At 40.7% G+C, this 15,277-nt stretch overlaps 1 protein-coding gene across 1 annotated transcript in view; it reads right to left on the minus strand.

Annotated features, from left to right (window-relative positions):
• The window catches only part of LOC102043819 (protoheme IX farnesyltransferase, mitochondrial), a 140,118-nt gene that overhangs the window by 27,390 nt on the left and 97,451 nt on the right, over nucleotides 1–15,277 (minus strand). Inside the window, exon 6 of the mRNA XM_014309852.2 lies at nucleotides 6,504–6,574. Coding sequence (XP_014165327.1) covers nucleotides 6,504–6,574 — 71 coding nt within the window. The remainder of the gene's footprint in view (nucleotides 1–6,503; nucleotides 6,575–15,277) is intronic.

Consider the following 15,277-nt stretch of genomic DNA (forward strand, 5'->3'; position numbering starts at 1 on the left):
CTCCAGCTTTATACATGAGCATGTGGGATGTTTCCTAATGGGGGCAAGGCACAATGTACTCCGATTTATCAACTGTCCCGCACGCAATTAAAGATTCAGATAAATAATTTGGGGGTAAAGACCCATCGAGTGAGCTGAAAAGCAGCAAGGCATGAGGGGTCAAGTGTTTCTGCAGGATTTATATTTACCAAACAGAGCTGTGTGCAAAGGAATGTCTGGGTTGAGCTGTGGCAGAATGAGGCCTCGGCAGGAGTGAGCTGGAGAACCAGCAATTGCTTCATTTCAACTGAAACAAATTTAAATGTGGAGTTAATAAAACAACCCTCTTTATTGCCCTAAGAAACAAAATATATATGCAGTTAGAGCCATATAATTTCCTCCTAACACACATTTTGATCTGAGGAGAATGTGCAGTATCACCATTTTTCTATGCATTCTACAAAAGGCGTCTAATACCTTAGAACCATTTAATCAACATCCCATGCAGGCAGTGAATAGATAATTGAAATATAAGTACTGTCATCCATATCCCCTTTGGGAAAGAGACATAGTAAGCATTATATCATTGCATTAGACCATCCTTTGATGTGGGTTTTATTCTCATTAAACTATGTTTTAGCCCCAAGGTTTCTCCCTCCAAACTTCTCTGTGACATGACCATGCCAGAAAAAAGAATTTTAAATATCCCGCTGTTCAAAAGGCAAGAAGTACATTTTTACAAGCAATTGTACATGTCAAAAATATAAAGCTGCCTTTTTAATTTCTTGTTTACCAAACACAGTCAATAACAGCTCCTGGAAAACACAGGGTGGAAAAAAGAAAATGAAGGCAGGAGGGTGGTGGTGGGGAAGGAATGCATTTACTTGTTTTTAAATAATAAAGCCTGAATACAAGCAGGATAAGAAATTCTTGAAAAGGCTGCTGTGATGGTGTCTGCTTTGAATTGTGCCCTGTTTAAACAAGAGGAAAGCCTCCCACTGAAAAAAGAAACATTTTTATCATTCAAAAAGATCTCACGGCAGTCCCTTTAAAATGAGGTATTTTCTAAACAAAGCATCAGAAATGTTCCCCTGCAGGGAATAAGTATCTGATCTCTTAAAAATTATTATTCTTGAACTTGTAGATTTATGGAGTTTTTGTTTTATTTGTTTTAACTTAAGTAGAATGAAACCTGTCTGAAATGACCACCCAAGGGAGCAGAGCCACCAGCTAAGCAGGGGCTGAGCTCTAAAGGGGACCCAAAGTTGTACCAAGACCCCTGGGGAGGTTTTAAATCTCTGGCTTAACCACAGCTAGCAAAACCCTTAATGCAGGTCTCTGCATGAGCCTAGGACATGGATTTTCCTTCACTTTACATCCATGCAGCTCCACTAACATCAGTAGGAACATTCCTGATTTACATTAATGTTAAGCAAATAAACAAGCTAATTACCCTGCGTTATCCACAGTGATTACAGGAGAAATTTTGTTTTAAAATGCACACATTTTTTCAGTGTGAACTGGTTTTGTTACACTTGTAATAGTAGGTCGGCTACAGGCAGCAGAGTGAAAAACTCAGCGTTACATAGAAATAGTCTAGAGTCACAATGTGCTTCTGAATAAATAAAATTTCACATGTTGCAGTTTTCTACTAGTTTACAAACATCCAACTTTCATATCCGCAATTGTGACTATAATTCACAAATATAAGCCATTGATGAGAAACAGTACTAGCACAGGAACCCTTTTTGGTCTGATTCTTCAAGAGTCTGGCTTATTGCTCAAACTGAGCCAAGTCAACACTCCACTCAAAAATATCAATAAGTAGAAGTGTTACTGTCTCCATTAACCCCAGTAAACATCAACTGTGAACATGAGAAGTGGAAAGCTCACAGACAGAGCACAGGTCCTTGGGCATTGCTAAGGGAAAAGGTTAATGGAATTCTTGGAAAAAATATTCATCAAACAACACAAAGATTTATTTCTCTTGAAGCATTCAAGGCATTAGCTGTGTTGTGCTGCCTGCTGACATTTTAATAGACTTAAACATCTTACACGGGCATAGAAAAGTAGCTTGAGTACAAATAATCTGCATAAGGAGAACAGCAATAAATTCCACAGCATGTTAGTTTTGTCATAGAATCCCAAAATAGTTTGGATTGGAAGGGACCAAAAAGCTCATCTCTTTCCAAACCCCTGCCATAGGCAGGGACACCTTCCACTGTCCCAGGGTGCTCCCAGCCCTGTCCAACCCGGCCATGGACACTGCCAGGGCTGGGGCAGCCACAGCTTCTCTAGGCAACCTGGACCTGGGCCTCCCCACCCCCACAGGGAAGAATTTCTTCCTAAGATCTAATCTAAATTTACTCTTTTGCAGTTTGAAGCCATTATATTGAAGGGTTTTGAGACAAGACCTGGAGGAACCAGATCTGACCTCAGAGCTGAGACAGCTGTGAGCAAGAGATGGGTCTTCATCTCTCCTAAGGCCTCTTTCAGCCTGGACCACCCTCTAAAGCTACCTGTATAATGCTTCATAGTCCAGGTAAGCAAAGGAGAAGCCCCAGGCCCACTTCCATGCAGCCACTGCTGAATCCAAAGCCAAAGGACTGGGTACACAAAACAGCTCTAAGTTGCAAAGTAGTGCAGGAGCAGAATTGAACAATGTCTACACGGCCGTGAATTGGTTATTTAGAACATACTGTTCAAGGTCTTTTTTTCTTAAGATGAGAAACTATCCTTGTACAACTATGAAGTCTTTACGAGTGATTAGCACAGTGGATCCAGCAGTACTCTAAGTTCATATAACTGCCAATATTCAGACGGCGTGTGTGCAGGTAAAGGGTGATCAAACCTGTCCCTTTGCACAATATAACAGAGCAAGACACTTGTCACCCTTGAGGTTGATCTCACTCAGCTACTGCAGCTCATACCAGAGATTTGTTAAAATTAATCTGCAAGAAATTTAAATCCATTACCTTAAAAAGTAAGAGAATAAATCACACCCAACAGGAAATCATGAAAAGCTGCTGCCACTTCACACAAATCTAAGATTGTGTGAGCATGTGAAATTTTTCCTCATCAATGACACAAAATAAATTCATAGAAGGAAACAGTATCAGCTGTTATTATAATGCAGAACACAAATATGCTCAATGAGTTTAACACTGCAGTCCAAGTATAAAGAACATTTCAAGCTGTTCACATTTCCAAACAAGACTTGAAGGGTCAGAGGAGGGAGGAAGATGTGGGCAGGCAGGATGATGGATGGCACTCAGTGGCACGCTGTGTTTGGGTCTACTCTTGTTGTTTTTGCAACAGGATGTCTCTGATTACTCTCTGAATAGAGAATAAGGATGGTTACATCTCATTGGTCAAAGGGAACATTTTTTTCAGTCTTACAAATTAAACAGAACATTGTAAAGCAAGGAGTCAATGAACTATCTGTGTTGTTTGTCACAGATCTCCCAACAGTGTCAGAAGATTCCCTGGAGGCACCAGAGGTGGGGACTGGCAAATAAGGTAAATGTGCTCTTGTCCCTACATTCAGCAGCCCCAGCTCTGCAGAAACCTGTGCAATCTGTGCCATTGCCTTTTTGGATTGTCCAGCCCAAACATATAAAATATAAAGCAGGGGCACACTGAGCCACTAAGTAATTCTTGGCCATCAAGACGATGCAATACGGAGACTTCACAAAGGATGGAGGAAAAGCCTCATCCTTCCAGAGATCTTTGCAAAACTGGCTCCTGGCTCACAGGGAATGATGGACAGGCCAAAGCTGCCCAACTGAGACACTTCTTGAACATCACCAGTAAGAGAACAATACTGTCTCCAGCCAGATGTCCACACCTCAAAGTGCAGCCTGGGCCACAGAGCCTTTCTCTGAAAGCTACTGATGTTCCTCATCAATGCCAAAAGAAACTTCCAGTCCTCAGCAATTCACAGAAAAGGGCAACGTGGGGGTTTGGGAACCACATGAATGTGTATGCAGAGCAATTAACCCCTGAGAGGGACTTGTGTTTTCTCAAAGTGAAGGCCGCCGGCAGAAGGGAAGGGGAGAAATGTTGTTGGAAGCAAGATCACTTAGAATAGACAGCTGGTCTTAACCCTGAAGAAACTGGGGGCTGAAGCTGCAAGTGGAGGCCACAAAGCAGAACATATGGGAATAGTTTCTCTACAAAAGCTTAACATTTCCTAATGAGCCCCCTCTGTGAATTGTCTTACTTAAAATGGAGACACCAGCTCATCCAGGGACCGCATGGCTCAGTAATTCCAAGAACTTCATTGGGGCTACCAGTTTGATTGTAGTACATACAAAGCATGTAAGAATTCTCTTTGTGATGACACAACCTCTAGAAAAACTCTCACTGGCCTCAGTGCAGTTTTCTGTGCGCAGGAGTCACATCAAAGCCACCACTGAAAGACTTTCCAAGGAGGTGCAGAGCCAACACGATGGAGAGTTAACAACCTTCTCTCTTAAAAAAGGATCTTAAGCTCAGGGCAAAAACTACTACCCATACTGTCCAGTTCTGTAACAACAACTATGCCAAATAAATAAAAAGCAAGGAAAGCAAGGAAAAAAGAGAATATATTTACAAAGAGTGCAAATGAAGATGGATTAGAAAATGATGTCTTGTTTGCACTGGATAGCACAGATGTTGTAACACAGCAGAATTTAAAAAGCAGCAAATGTTTCATTAAATGAAGCAGCTAAAGAGAAGAAAATGTCAGCACTGAAATGTCAGACAAATTTTGGGCAAGAACTCCCCAAACTCTCTGAATTGTTTCCCAGAGCCAAGACACCAGTCTCTTATGTACTGTATGTCCATCCCTCTCTTGTCTGGTTTTGACTGGTTTTAGCATAACCATTTACAGGTTTTATTTTATCAGCCGGGAACGTTAGAGTTCAAGGAACACCAAGAAATATGTGGCAAAATACAACAAGGTTAGATTACGTGCATTGGTTTATTCTCCTCTGACACACTACAGAAGAAAAAACCCCAGTCAAGGTCTGAGTACTCCACGGTCTGCAGGGAGCAAGAGCAGCATTACTCAAGGGAAGTGACACTAAAGAACTTTAAATTAGCTGTTGACAGGCAGGTAGATAGATTGATGAGTGATTGCCCAATGTCCCCAACATTACCATTTTGTGGTGAAAGCAAATATGAAAGGGGGGGAAGTAAGAAAATCCATGAAATACGGTTTTGCCAATTTGTGGTGCATTCAGATGACAGTGAAGTTCACTTAAGGACACTGGAAACATAAAATAAATTGCTTTCTCTGAATCAGAAGTTGACAGAAAGTTTCTGAGTTATATTTTTGACTCCAGAAGCAGTGCAAGTCATTCTAGCAGACCATGATAAAAATAAAATAATAATAATAAAAAGAAAATCCCCCCATCATTTTTCTTCCTAATAAGTGTTCCTTCTCCCAGAGTGTAAGGACCACATACAAGGGAGGCAGAAGTGCAAGTCCCCTGAACCACACAATTAAGCCTGACTTACTGTATATCCAAAAGATGCCCTCACTGCAGTGGTCCCTAAAATATTTTTTAAGTAAAATTAACTTGGAAATCTGCAATTAGCACCACCTTTATGAACAAATCAGAACAAGTTTATTGAAGCACTCTAACTATTTACCACAAGAGTGAATTTACCCCCAAGGTTCACTTCAGTATTTTGTCTCAATTTTCTTGTAGTTTCATCTATCATGGTTTTTTTCAGTCCTCCAAAGGTGATGGATAAAACACAGAAATAAATAGGACCAACTGTTCACAGAAGCCTAAGGGAAAACATAATTTTGTTATAAATACTCTTTGGCACAAATCATGGAAATGTAATACTAAAATTGTTTGTTGAATCATTTATGAATTGAGCCTTCAGTTTCAGTTTGCAACTAAGTTAGAGGATTTTTATTGATGTTCTTTTTCACTTTGCTTTTTTAGTTGCCAAACAGCCTTTGAGAAACTAAACTGATACATTATCCAGAAAACAGAGGGAATTGAGGACTTTTTTTAAAGGAAATTCCTATGCTAATGAAGGACTTTTTTGGTGGGGGGAGGAATTTCCTTGTAGATGATGATAAACTTTATGGTAACAAATTTTTAAATCAATTTCCTAAGATGCCACAATGAGTTTTCAACCAACTAAAGACGTAGAAGCAACACACATTTTTTGTGTTTGTTCTTAGATAGGAAAATTTTAGGATTTATTATTACAAAACAAAAGTTCAGTGTAACATAACTGCGTGCTGCCACACTGTACACAGAGTCATTACACATGAAGAAATATGTAACATGAAGGGAAATTCTACTATATTGAGAAATTCAGTATTTTACAGCTGTGAGTGCCCAAACTGCTCACATGGAAGTTATAAACATGAAGAAATAGCAAGGAACAAAGAAGTGCATTTCTCTTAAATGTTTTGTCTCAAAGTGCTACTTTTCATCATCTGAAGAGGGAGAGAAACTTGGAAATAGATAAAAGGTTTATTCCTCCTTAGCCAGAGCAGGTGTGCATTGCCTTACCTGATCTGTCCTCGCACCAGTGGTCTGTTTTTAGTCCTGTTCATATTCGAGTCAAACGGAACCTCAAAGAACTGTAATTAAAAAAAAGAAAGGAAGAATCAGAATGAAAGGATACCGGAAAACATGCCATGCATGGAATGTCCTGTCTGCATCTGCAGGTGCTTTAGTCTCTCCTTTTGAAGGTTCAAGGATACAAGGAAAAGGGTAAATGGGTTTTATGGAGTTCTCATTGATTCTTTTGGCATCCCCTTAGAAAGAAAATCACCCAGAGGACAAAAATAGTTTGCACAAGACCCCAAAAGTTCATAATTTGAAGTACGGTTTGATTCCAAGTTCTTTTCTCAACAGGTCTGACACATCTTTTAGATATACATTTACATACACACATGAAAATCATGGAATTGTTACAGTTGGAACAGACCTTTAGGATCATCCAGTCCAACCAGCACCACCACTATGTTCACCATTAAACCACATTCTCAAATGTCACATCCACAGGGTTCCTGAACACTTCCAGGTATGGTGACTCCACCACCTTCCCTGGGCAGCCCCTTCCAAAGCCTGACAAGCCTTTCAATGAAGACGTTTTCCCTAATGCCCAACTGGAACCTCCCCTGGCACCAGTTGAGGCCATTTCCTCTCACCCTGTTCCTTGTTCCCTGAGAGCAGAGCCAAATCCCCACCTGGCTGCACCCTCCTGTCAGGGAGTTGTGCAAAGCCAGAAGGTCCCCCCTGAGACTCATTTTCTCCAGAAAATGATGATATAGATCGCAGTTCTATATTAATACAAATTGTCCTTGCAAATGTTCTTTAAAGACCTTCTGGTCTTTAAAAGACAAATAATAAGGTTGTTCCAGTATCACCTACCTTGCCAGAACCTATAACCCACCCCAAAATCAATCAAACTCTTGTGAAACGCTACTGGAACTGCTCTGAGCGTCCAGTTGGAGCAGGAGGGAGTGAACACACCATACAGTGTTATTTAATGTCACTACCCAATTTGACTTTAAACATGGCCTATGGGAAAACTCATGCTGGAAGGACAGGTCAGATCTTCTCAACTTCAACACTAACCTGGACATGTTGGATGTTTCACAAAGAACCTTTATAGGATACAGACACAAGTTTCTTCGGATCAAGTAAAGTACCTCACTTGGATCTGAAACAAGTGATTGCTTCTGACAGCTCAGTGTTTTGCTAATGGTTTGTTTCATTGTTGTATTTCAGAGGCAATTATGGCAAATGGAGGAAAAAAAGACATTTGACATCAGACTGGTAGAGCAATATAAGGGGAAAAAAAACCTCTATAGGGCTGAAGTCTGTTCACCAGAAAATATCTGGGCTACGATTACTTTTTTTTGTAGGTCACAGGTTTTATTTCTACTTGCAAAGGTCTGACTGCCTTGAGTTACTTCCAGTTTAAAACGGTGCAGGCGAAGAGCTTTTTTGACAGTATTTAAGCTTATACATAAAGGTATCTGTGTGCAATGGAAAAAATCAAAATAACATACAGGTTTTAAATTCAATGTGTCTCAGACACAAAATGGCTAAAATGAAGAACAGTTGAACAGTCAAAACCTGTAAGAATTTAAACTTATGCAGTTGGGTTATCAATATAAGCTGATGATGCCATGCTTAGTGTATCAAATATTTCCATATATTTAATACAGCAATCAACCTCTGAACGGAATATAAATTTTGAACAAGAATTTCCTCTGCTGACTTAAGTAGTCAAAAACTGTCTGTGTCTATTGTATACAGACACGGCTGCTCCTGAAATTAAGACTACTGCATGACTTCAGACTGAATTTTTTTTCTTTTTTAAATCTGACAATTTGAATAATCTGTTACTGTCAAGCGCATGTATACAGCATGGCGCTATACTTCCAATGGAACTAAACTTTAAAAAATCCTTTTACTTGCAATGCCCTAGATTCCTTCACTGAGCTAGCTGCTATTCCATGTCAGCAAGATGTCATTTATCAAACTTTCCTCATTTTGCTCCCAGATGTTGAGCAAAATTCACTCTCCATTTGAAATTATTTTCCCCTGATATTCTTGAAAAAATGAAAAAAGCCACGCATCTCAAATATCATTCCATAAGAATGAAAGAGTGAAGTCAAACATATTATCTCATGTCAGGACAACAGAGTCCTGCCTATTTCAGCAAACAGTAAATTCAGTAAGATGAAGCCTAGATAAATAAATACTTTAGAAGCACTCAAGAGGCTTTTTCCCCAGGAAGTCTGAATGCACCAGTTCAGTTGGACATGGCAGAATATTATCTGCCCTCAGTATCTGGGAAACTGGCCACCAAAAGGGCAGACTGAGGGTCAAATCTACACCATCTAAAAAGCCCTGAGTGACAAAACTTGGCAACAGCTCTCAAGAACCTAACCTAAATTTTAATCAGCATGCATGAACATTTAAAACATGACAATGGCAAAAAAAAAAAAAAAAATCAGGCTAGCCAGTACCCTGTGGTTTATTTCTCTGGCAGGTTCATCATGCTTTTTGTGCAGATCTCATCTCATTAATATAGAGTAATTATATCTTAAGCATCTCACAATTCCTAGCATAGCTGTCACATTACTGCTCAGAGCTGTTTACTCCCACAGCCTTTCTGTCCTTCAGCTTCTTTAGACTGGTTTCCACTTTGTTTATATGTGAAATGTTAAAGAATGCCTACCTCTTGGAACCAGCAGTGCCTGCAGAGGGTGGCTGAGCACTCACACCTTCTGGAGGGCTCACGGACTAATAATTTTATTAAGACTATGCCAAGATTTCTATAACAACACCTTGCAGGTGCAGATTACATGATGGTGGCACTTTCAGGACTATTGACAGTGAAAGAGGACAGTGTGTCCAGTGCCTCTGCAGGCGACTTCTGCTCCTTCCATCAGTTCACAGAATCACAAACTGTCCTGAGTGGGAAGGGACCCACAACGATTATCAAGTCCAACTGCTGCCTCTGCACAGACATCCCAAGAACCCTTCTCTGTGCCTGAGATTGTTGTCCTAACACTCCTTGAGCTATGGCAGCCTTGGGCTGTCACCATTCCTTGGGGAGTCTCCCTCTGCGTGTTGAAGACCAAGACCACCAATTTAGTTTCCCAGACAGTGGCCTGACAATTTTCAGTTAATTAGGCCAGTGGAACCCTGAGCACATGCTGCATTTGCAACCCATGGTCCTGCAAGAGACATCACATCTATTGAATTACAACAGTCCAACACCTTTACTCCTGTTCACATGAAAATACCAACAGAGCGCACTAAGAGGAACAATATGCCATAGAGTTTATCAAACAGATCTGCCACACTTCAGCTAATAAACATCTTTCATAGACTACTTTGGATTTCAAGTGTATCAAGGACCAGCCTGGCTGCTGGCCCAGCTCTAATCAATGACATGTGGTGAAAACAGCGGCAACTGAAACAGGCAACCAGCATGCCATGTACTGACATAACATTTTACTCTAATGCTAAACACGTATTTACAGCAGAACTGATAATCCCAGAAGTCTAAAGATGGAATGGAACCTTGCTATTAGAAGACAATTTAATTCAATGTAACTCTGAGGTTCTCCCACTGTAAATCCACTCCTGAATCCAAGGAGGCTTCCATGTGTTCTTTGCCAACAGAATTGCCCTCTGGATCTACATATTTCTCTTCAAAGTCTCCCAGCAGGGCAGTTCAGATAAATTTTCAGCACTAATGAGTGAAGCAGTCACCTCCTCCCGCTGGTCTCCAAAATCCCCCCTGATTTGTACCACATGGGGAGGTGGAGATGAGCTATAGGTGATGGCCAAAGCTCCTCCTCAGCTAAAAACTCTTGCTATGGACCTAAGCAAACAGTAATATGATACAAATAAAAAGCACTACAACTGGATGCCCCACTAGAGCACTCCAATGAATATCTACAGCCAGAGGTAGAAGCCAGGCTGTACAGGGCAAATCTTGCAAATATTGATCTTGTTGAATTAGGTGTTTCTGCGGTTCTCCCAATTCCCCTGAGCTACCGAAAGCTCTGATTCTCTATGGTTTTCTTTGGTATTTCCCAAGAGCAAACAGTTAACCAGAAACACCACTGAAACACATGCTGGAAACAAAGGTGAATGAACCAAGGAGAAGCAGGTGGACCAAAACTGTGTGGAAAGCACAGTGGCAGAGCAGACCGTGGACACCTGGGCAATAACCTGTAGTTTCCTGGGAAGGTGACATCCAGAAAGTCATTCCTCGAAGCTGGCCATGCAGCCTCCAAATTCAGCAGGTTTCAGCACCAGCCTTTCACATGAAGTCTCCTGCTTTTCCCATTCAGCCAAAAGAAAGTAGCTTCAAGCAACACTGGAAACCCACCAGACCACGAAGCGTCAAGTACTTTCCTCTGAGACTGTTCTTCCTCTCTGTATTACCTAATTATTCCTATTCCTCATGTTTTCAGTGATTTATCTTACATTGTCATAAAGTAATGTATAATTACATAAATGGAGAAGAAAAACATAACATATAATTCATGGTAAATAAGATCAAAGTCAAGATTATTATAGGTTTCCTTCTGGTTTCTTTTCAATCACTTTTATATGAAAACAACAAAGAATAATTAAAGCATATTACAAAAGTCTTTTTACTCAATTGTACACAGATGTGACTAAAAAAAAAGTGGAAGGAAGGATTTTCAAAAGCACTCGTGCTGATCTAACACGATTCTCACTGAAGTCAATGGCAGTTTGACTTCAATGAGAGCAGAGACAGACCAACACTGAGTGATTCTGAAAATCCCACCCTAATTGTACAAACAAGGGAAGGCTTTGGAGACTGCTGGCTTGGAGATTGTATATTTGAGAATCATAAAGGGCACACAGCACCTGTTTGTCTTCAAGATATGAAAATAAAGCAAGGCAAATATTTTAAGGATTAGAAATAGCTTTTTTTCTTTTTTTTTTTTTTACGGCTGTATCTGAAAACCCTCTGGCAGTGAAGTTCCCAGTCTTACTATAGATCTGCTCTGATATTTTCCATCTCAAAGAGGATTCTAATTAAAAACGAGATCAATGCAAGCCTGAACAATCTTACTCACAGAGGAGGGCAGCTAAACCCCAGACTGTCATGTCCCACAAAACTGGAAAGGTCTGCCACATAAACGATCTGACAGTTTCTTTTTTCTTTTCTCCACACAAAAGACACATTCCCATTATTATCCAGCATTTAAAAGCCTGTTGCTCTGTACAGGGAATACAACAGGAGGAAATTGCTAAGAAAATGTTGATACTCGTGACTTTTGAGATTTTTCAGGATGGAGAGGGCAGACTCTCTGGTATACACCTGTCTGACCTGTTGGACTAACAAACAACCGGTCATGCCAGCTCTGCTTTTGAGTGCTCAAGAGGTGATGCTGTTATCCTCTTGACCACTCACAAGTGTGGCTTTCCAAGGATTCCCAGAGACACTGTACCCAGAATTGGGCATTTTAGGCTTTCCATGGCATTTAGTATTTCAGTACCCTTAACTGGCAACAGCGGCTGGAGCTGCCACATGCCTGACACAGTGCTCCATGTTTGTTTTCAGCTCATCCAAATCCTTTTAGTGGCTCTGACCAACAAAAAAAGCGGTCACTGAGCTCTTGCAGCTTAGGCCTCTTCCTCAGCACTTTGGCCAAACAACATCCTTTGCTGATACCACAAGTGCCATTACAGGGAGCTTGAAAAGCTCACGGCTGTGATAATGCGGAGTGTCACAGCAACGTGTTCCTAACACTGCTGCATCTGTGGGGCTTGTCACAGTGATGAGGGGTCAGGACAGAGGAGAGGATGATGGACACATCCTGAAATACACTGCTGGTAACCAGGGAAGCCCAGCTGCATAAACCAGGAGCGCTGCAGGTGTGGATGTGCCTGTAGTACTCACTTGAGGAAGAGCAGTGAGGATAGAAGGAAAGACCCCGGGCCTGCTGTCCAAGCCTACCGCAAGGAGCTAGAAATTAACAGTAATTACGTTAAATAACGTGGCATTTGTACCAAAATTCCTTATCTGCTTTACTCCGCATAATAAATTTTTCTTGTCTTCATCTTCGAATCAAGTTTTCTAGTACCAGTGCATGAAAAACTAGCTCATTTAACCTAATTTTTTCAATGCACCTGATGCCCAAAGCTTGAAATGGCAGAAAAGACATGAATCTCCTGGTTTAGTAAATGAGAAGCAGGTCAGGTGACCACCGATGAGCCTGGCTCTTCTCATTAAAATCGTATTTTGCCAGGAAGATAGCGTAACAAAAATGAAATATTAAAAATAAAAGCAGGCCTTTATAAGCCGTTCCATCTTGAAAACTGCTGACTTTGTGAGCCACCTAACTAGTGTATTCCCAAGGCCTCACGGAGGTCAGCCATGGCTTCAGGGGAAATGAAAGCTGGATACACAGACAGGCTTCACCTCATGTGATCCACATTGGAGAAATAACCTCCATGGGAAGGAATACCGCTTTCTGGCCAGCTGCTAAAGCCTAATAATATTTTACATTTACCACCATCAAGTCCTTTTTATTTAGCACACAATTAATGGATCCACAAACAAAGCTCCTTTCTCCAAGCATTTCTTGAGCCCCTCTTCCAGGAGGACACTTGACCATCAATGCTTTTTGCCTTCTTGATCAAAGGAGGCAATTTCCAAGTGCAGGACGCGTTGCACTGAGTATCTTCCCATCATTTCAGATTTTGTTGCTGTTGGGCTCTCCCTTTTCAACTTAAAATGAAAAGTGCTAAAAAATGGGTTTCAACATTTATCTGTGTTGTGCTGCCTTGGAATAAAATGGAAAACTTCACCTCCCCACAAACACTTCCACAACTGAGCTCTGATCACCCCACATCTGTTGCCTACCCCTGCAAGTTTTTAATGAAGAATTATTATCACTAAATAGATGTCAGAAGCATGTGACATCTGTAATGTGCTGTCTTCAGGAACTATTTTATTACTATGTACTTTAGGAACCATTATTAGGGTCAAAAAACAAAATACCACCTTTATGCCTTACCAAAATATCCCCCTGAATCACTTTGCAAAGACATTTTCTTCAAGAGATTCTTTTGCATTAAATCATATTAGTCACAATGTCTGCATGCCACAAGTGCAACGTATAATTTAAAAAACAAACAAAACTTCAAATAACAATCTCTTTGCTGAAGATAGGTATTGCACAAGGTCAGTATCTGGTTTAAGTTACTATATGTCCTAAAATACACCAGGCCAGGTCCTCTGGATACAGTGCAGCTGCTTTGAGCAACACTGCAGATAAAATCTGATACTGAAGATGGCTTAGACAAATTCCTGTGGCGGAATAAAGTTGTTACTGAGGAACTCTTGGGGAAGCATTTCTGCTGCTCAATGCAGTGTTTAAGTCAACCAGGAGATCCCGAGTCAACCAGGAGACACAAATCTCCTCCAGAGGAATAGGAACAGAGTCAGGAGCTGCAAAGACTTTATTTCTGCTAGTAACTACAGTAGGATCCTGAGCTTCTGGATTTAGGCAGGGCAGATGTAGAAGGAGCAGATCACTCGAGTCCTCCAGACCATCAGTATCAGCTGCTTCCAGTCCCCTGCGACTACTAGAGAGCTATAAAATCAAGCAGCCACACTGTGCTCTGCTCTTGCCCAGGAGATTAGAGCAGGGAAGTAGGAAGGTGAGATTTAAATCACTTCCACACATCTCCTGGCTCCAACCCATGTGTCCCAGATCCAGGTCATTTTAAGTAGCTTTTTAAAAATTGTCACTCAAATGATAAGAATACTAATCCATCACAATGTGCTTCCTGTCAGGAACCTGAATATTAACCCATAAACTTCTCTCTTATATGACATGGAGATGTGTCGGTTTTAACTGCTCATGGCTGACACATCCTATTAGTGAGGCTTTTCCTCTTACAAGACAGACAAAAGTAGCATTGTACATACAGCAGCAGGCTTGCCTGCTTTTGGGGAGGCAGAGGTTATTTCAGTAGATGCAAACACATAAACTGCTTGTTCAAAATATCTTTTCATTTCAGAAATAAATTAATTTTTATACTTGAAGTTCCTGGCATCAGTGAAAGAGAATTTGCTTTGGCCTGGCCATATTTAGCAAAATGAAAATCTACAGCTCCTTCTGGCCAAAATATTAAAAACCTCCAAGCCCCAAACCACACAATGGATGAAATGAAGGAATGCTGCAACAGAATCAGTAAAAAAGTTTAAATGTGAACCAGGGTGTGAAGTAGCATAGACCTTTACTGATGTGCCTGAGCAATGCAGCACGGCAACATTGTCCAAATGTCACAGAGCTGACCTGCTCCACTTACCCACAGCACAAACCTACTAATAAAATAATTCCTCAGTAATTACTACTTTTAAATATTAGCAGATGATATCAAGGAGAACTTCAAGTCATATTTTTATATACAGCACACTTAAGGAATCAATCAAGCCTATAGGAGAGAGTTTACAACAAAATTTAAACCAAACTTTCTCCTGTTGCTCTAAATCTGATCTGCTGTCTGATCTAAAAAGAGAGCAAAGGAACTCTGAGGGGCATTTCAGGATTTACACTGCACTGGCCTCATTGCTTCCCTGCAATGTGTGCTCCCAGATCCAAAAGGAGACCAGTTTCTAATACACTGGAGAGTTTTAGTTGTTAGGGGAGAATATCACAGGCACATTGATGAGTGCAATGTTGTAACTTCATTTGTATGACAATGGTTTCATTTAGTTTTAAATCTTGGCAGTAAAGCAAATTAAAGGAAATCACTCT

Source organism: Geospiza fortis, unplaced genomic scaffold, assembly GCF_000277835.1.
Source record: "Geospiza fortis unplaced genomic scaffold, GeoFor_1.0 scaffold485, whole genome shotgun sequence".
Taxonomy (NCBI): Eukaryota; Metazoa; Chordata; class Aves; order Passeriformes; family Thraupidae; genus Geospiza; species Geospiza fortis.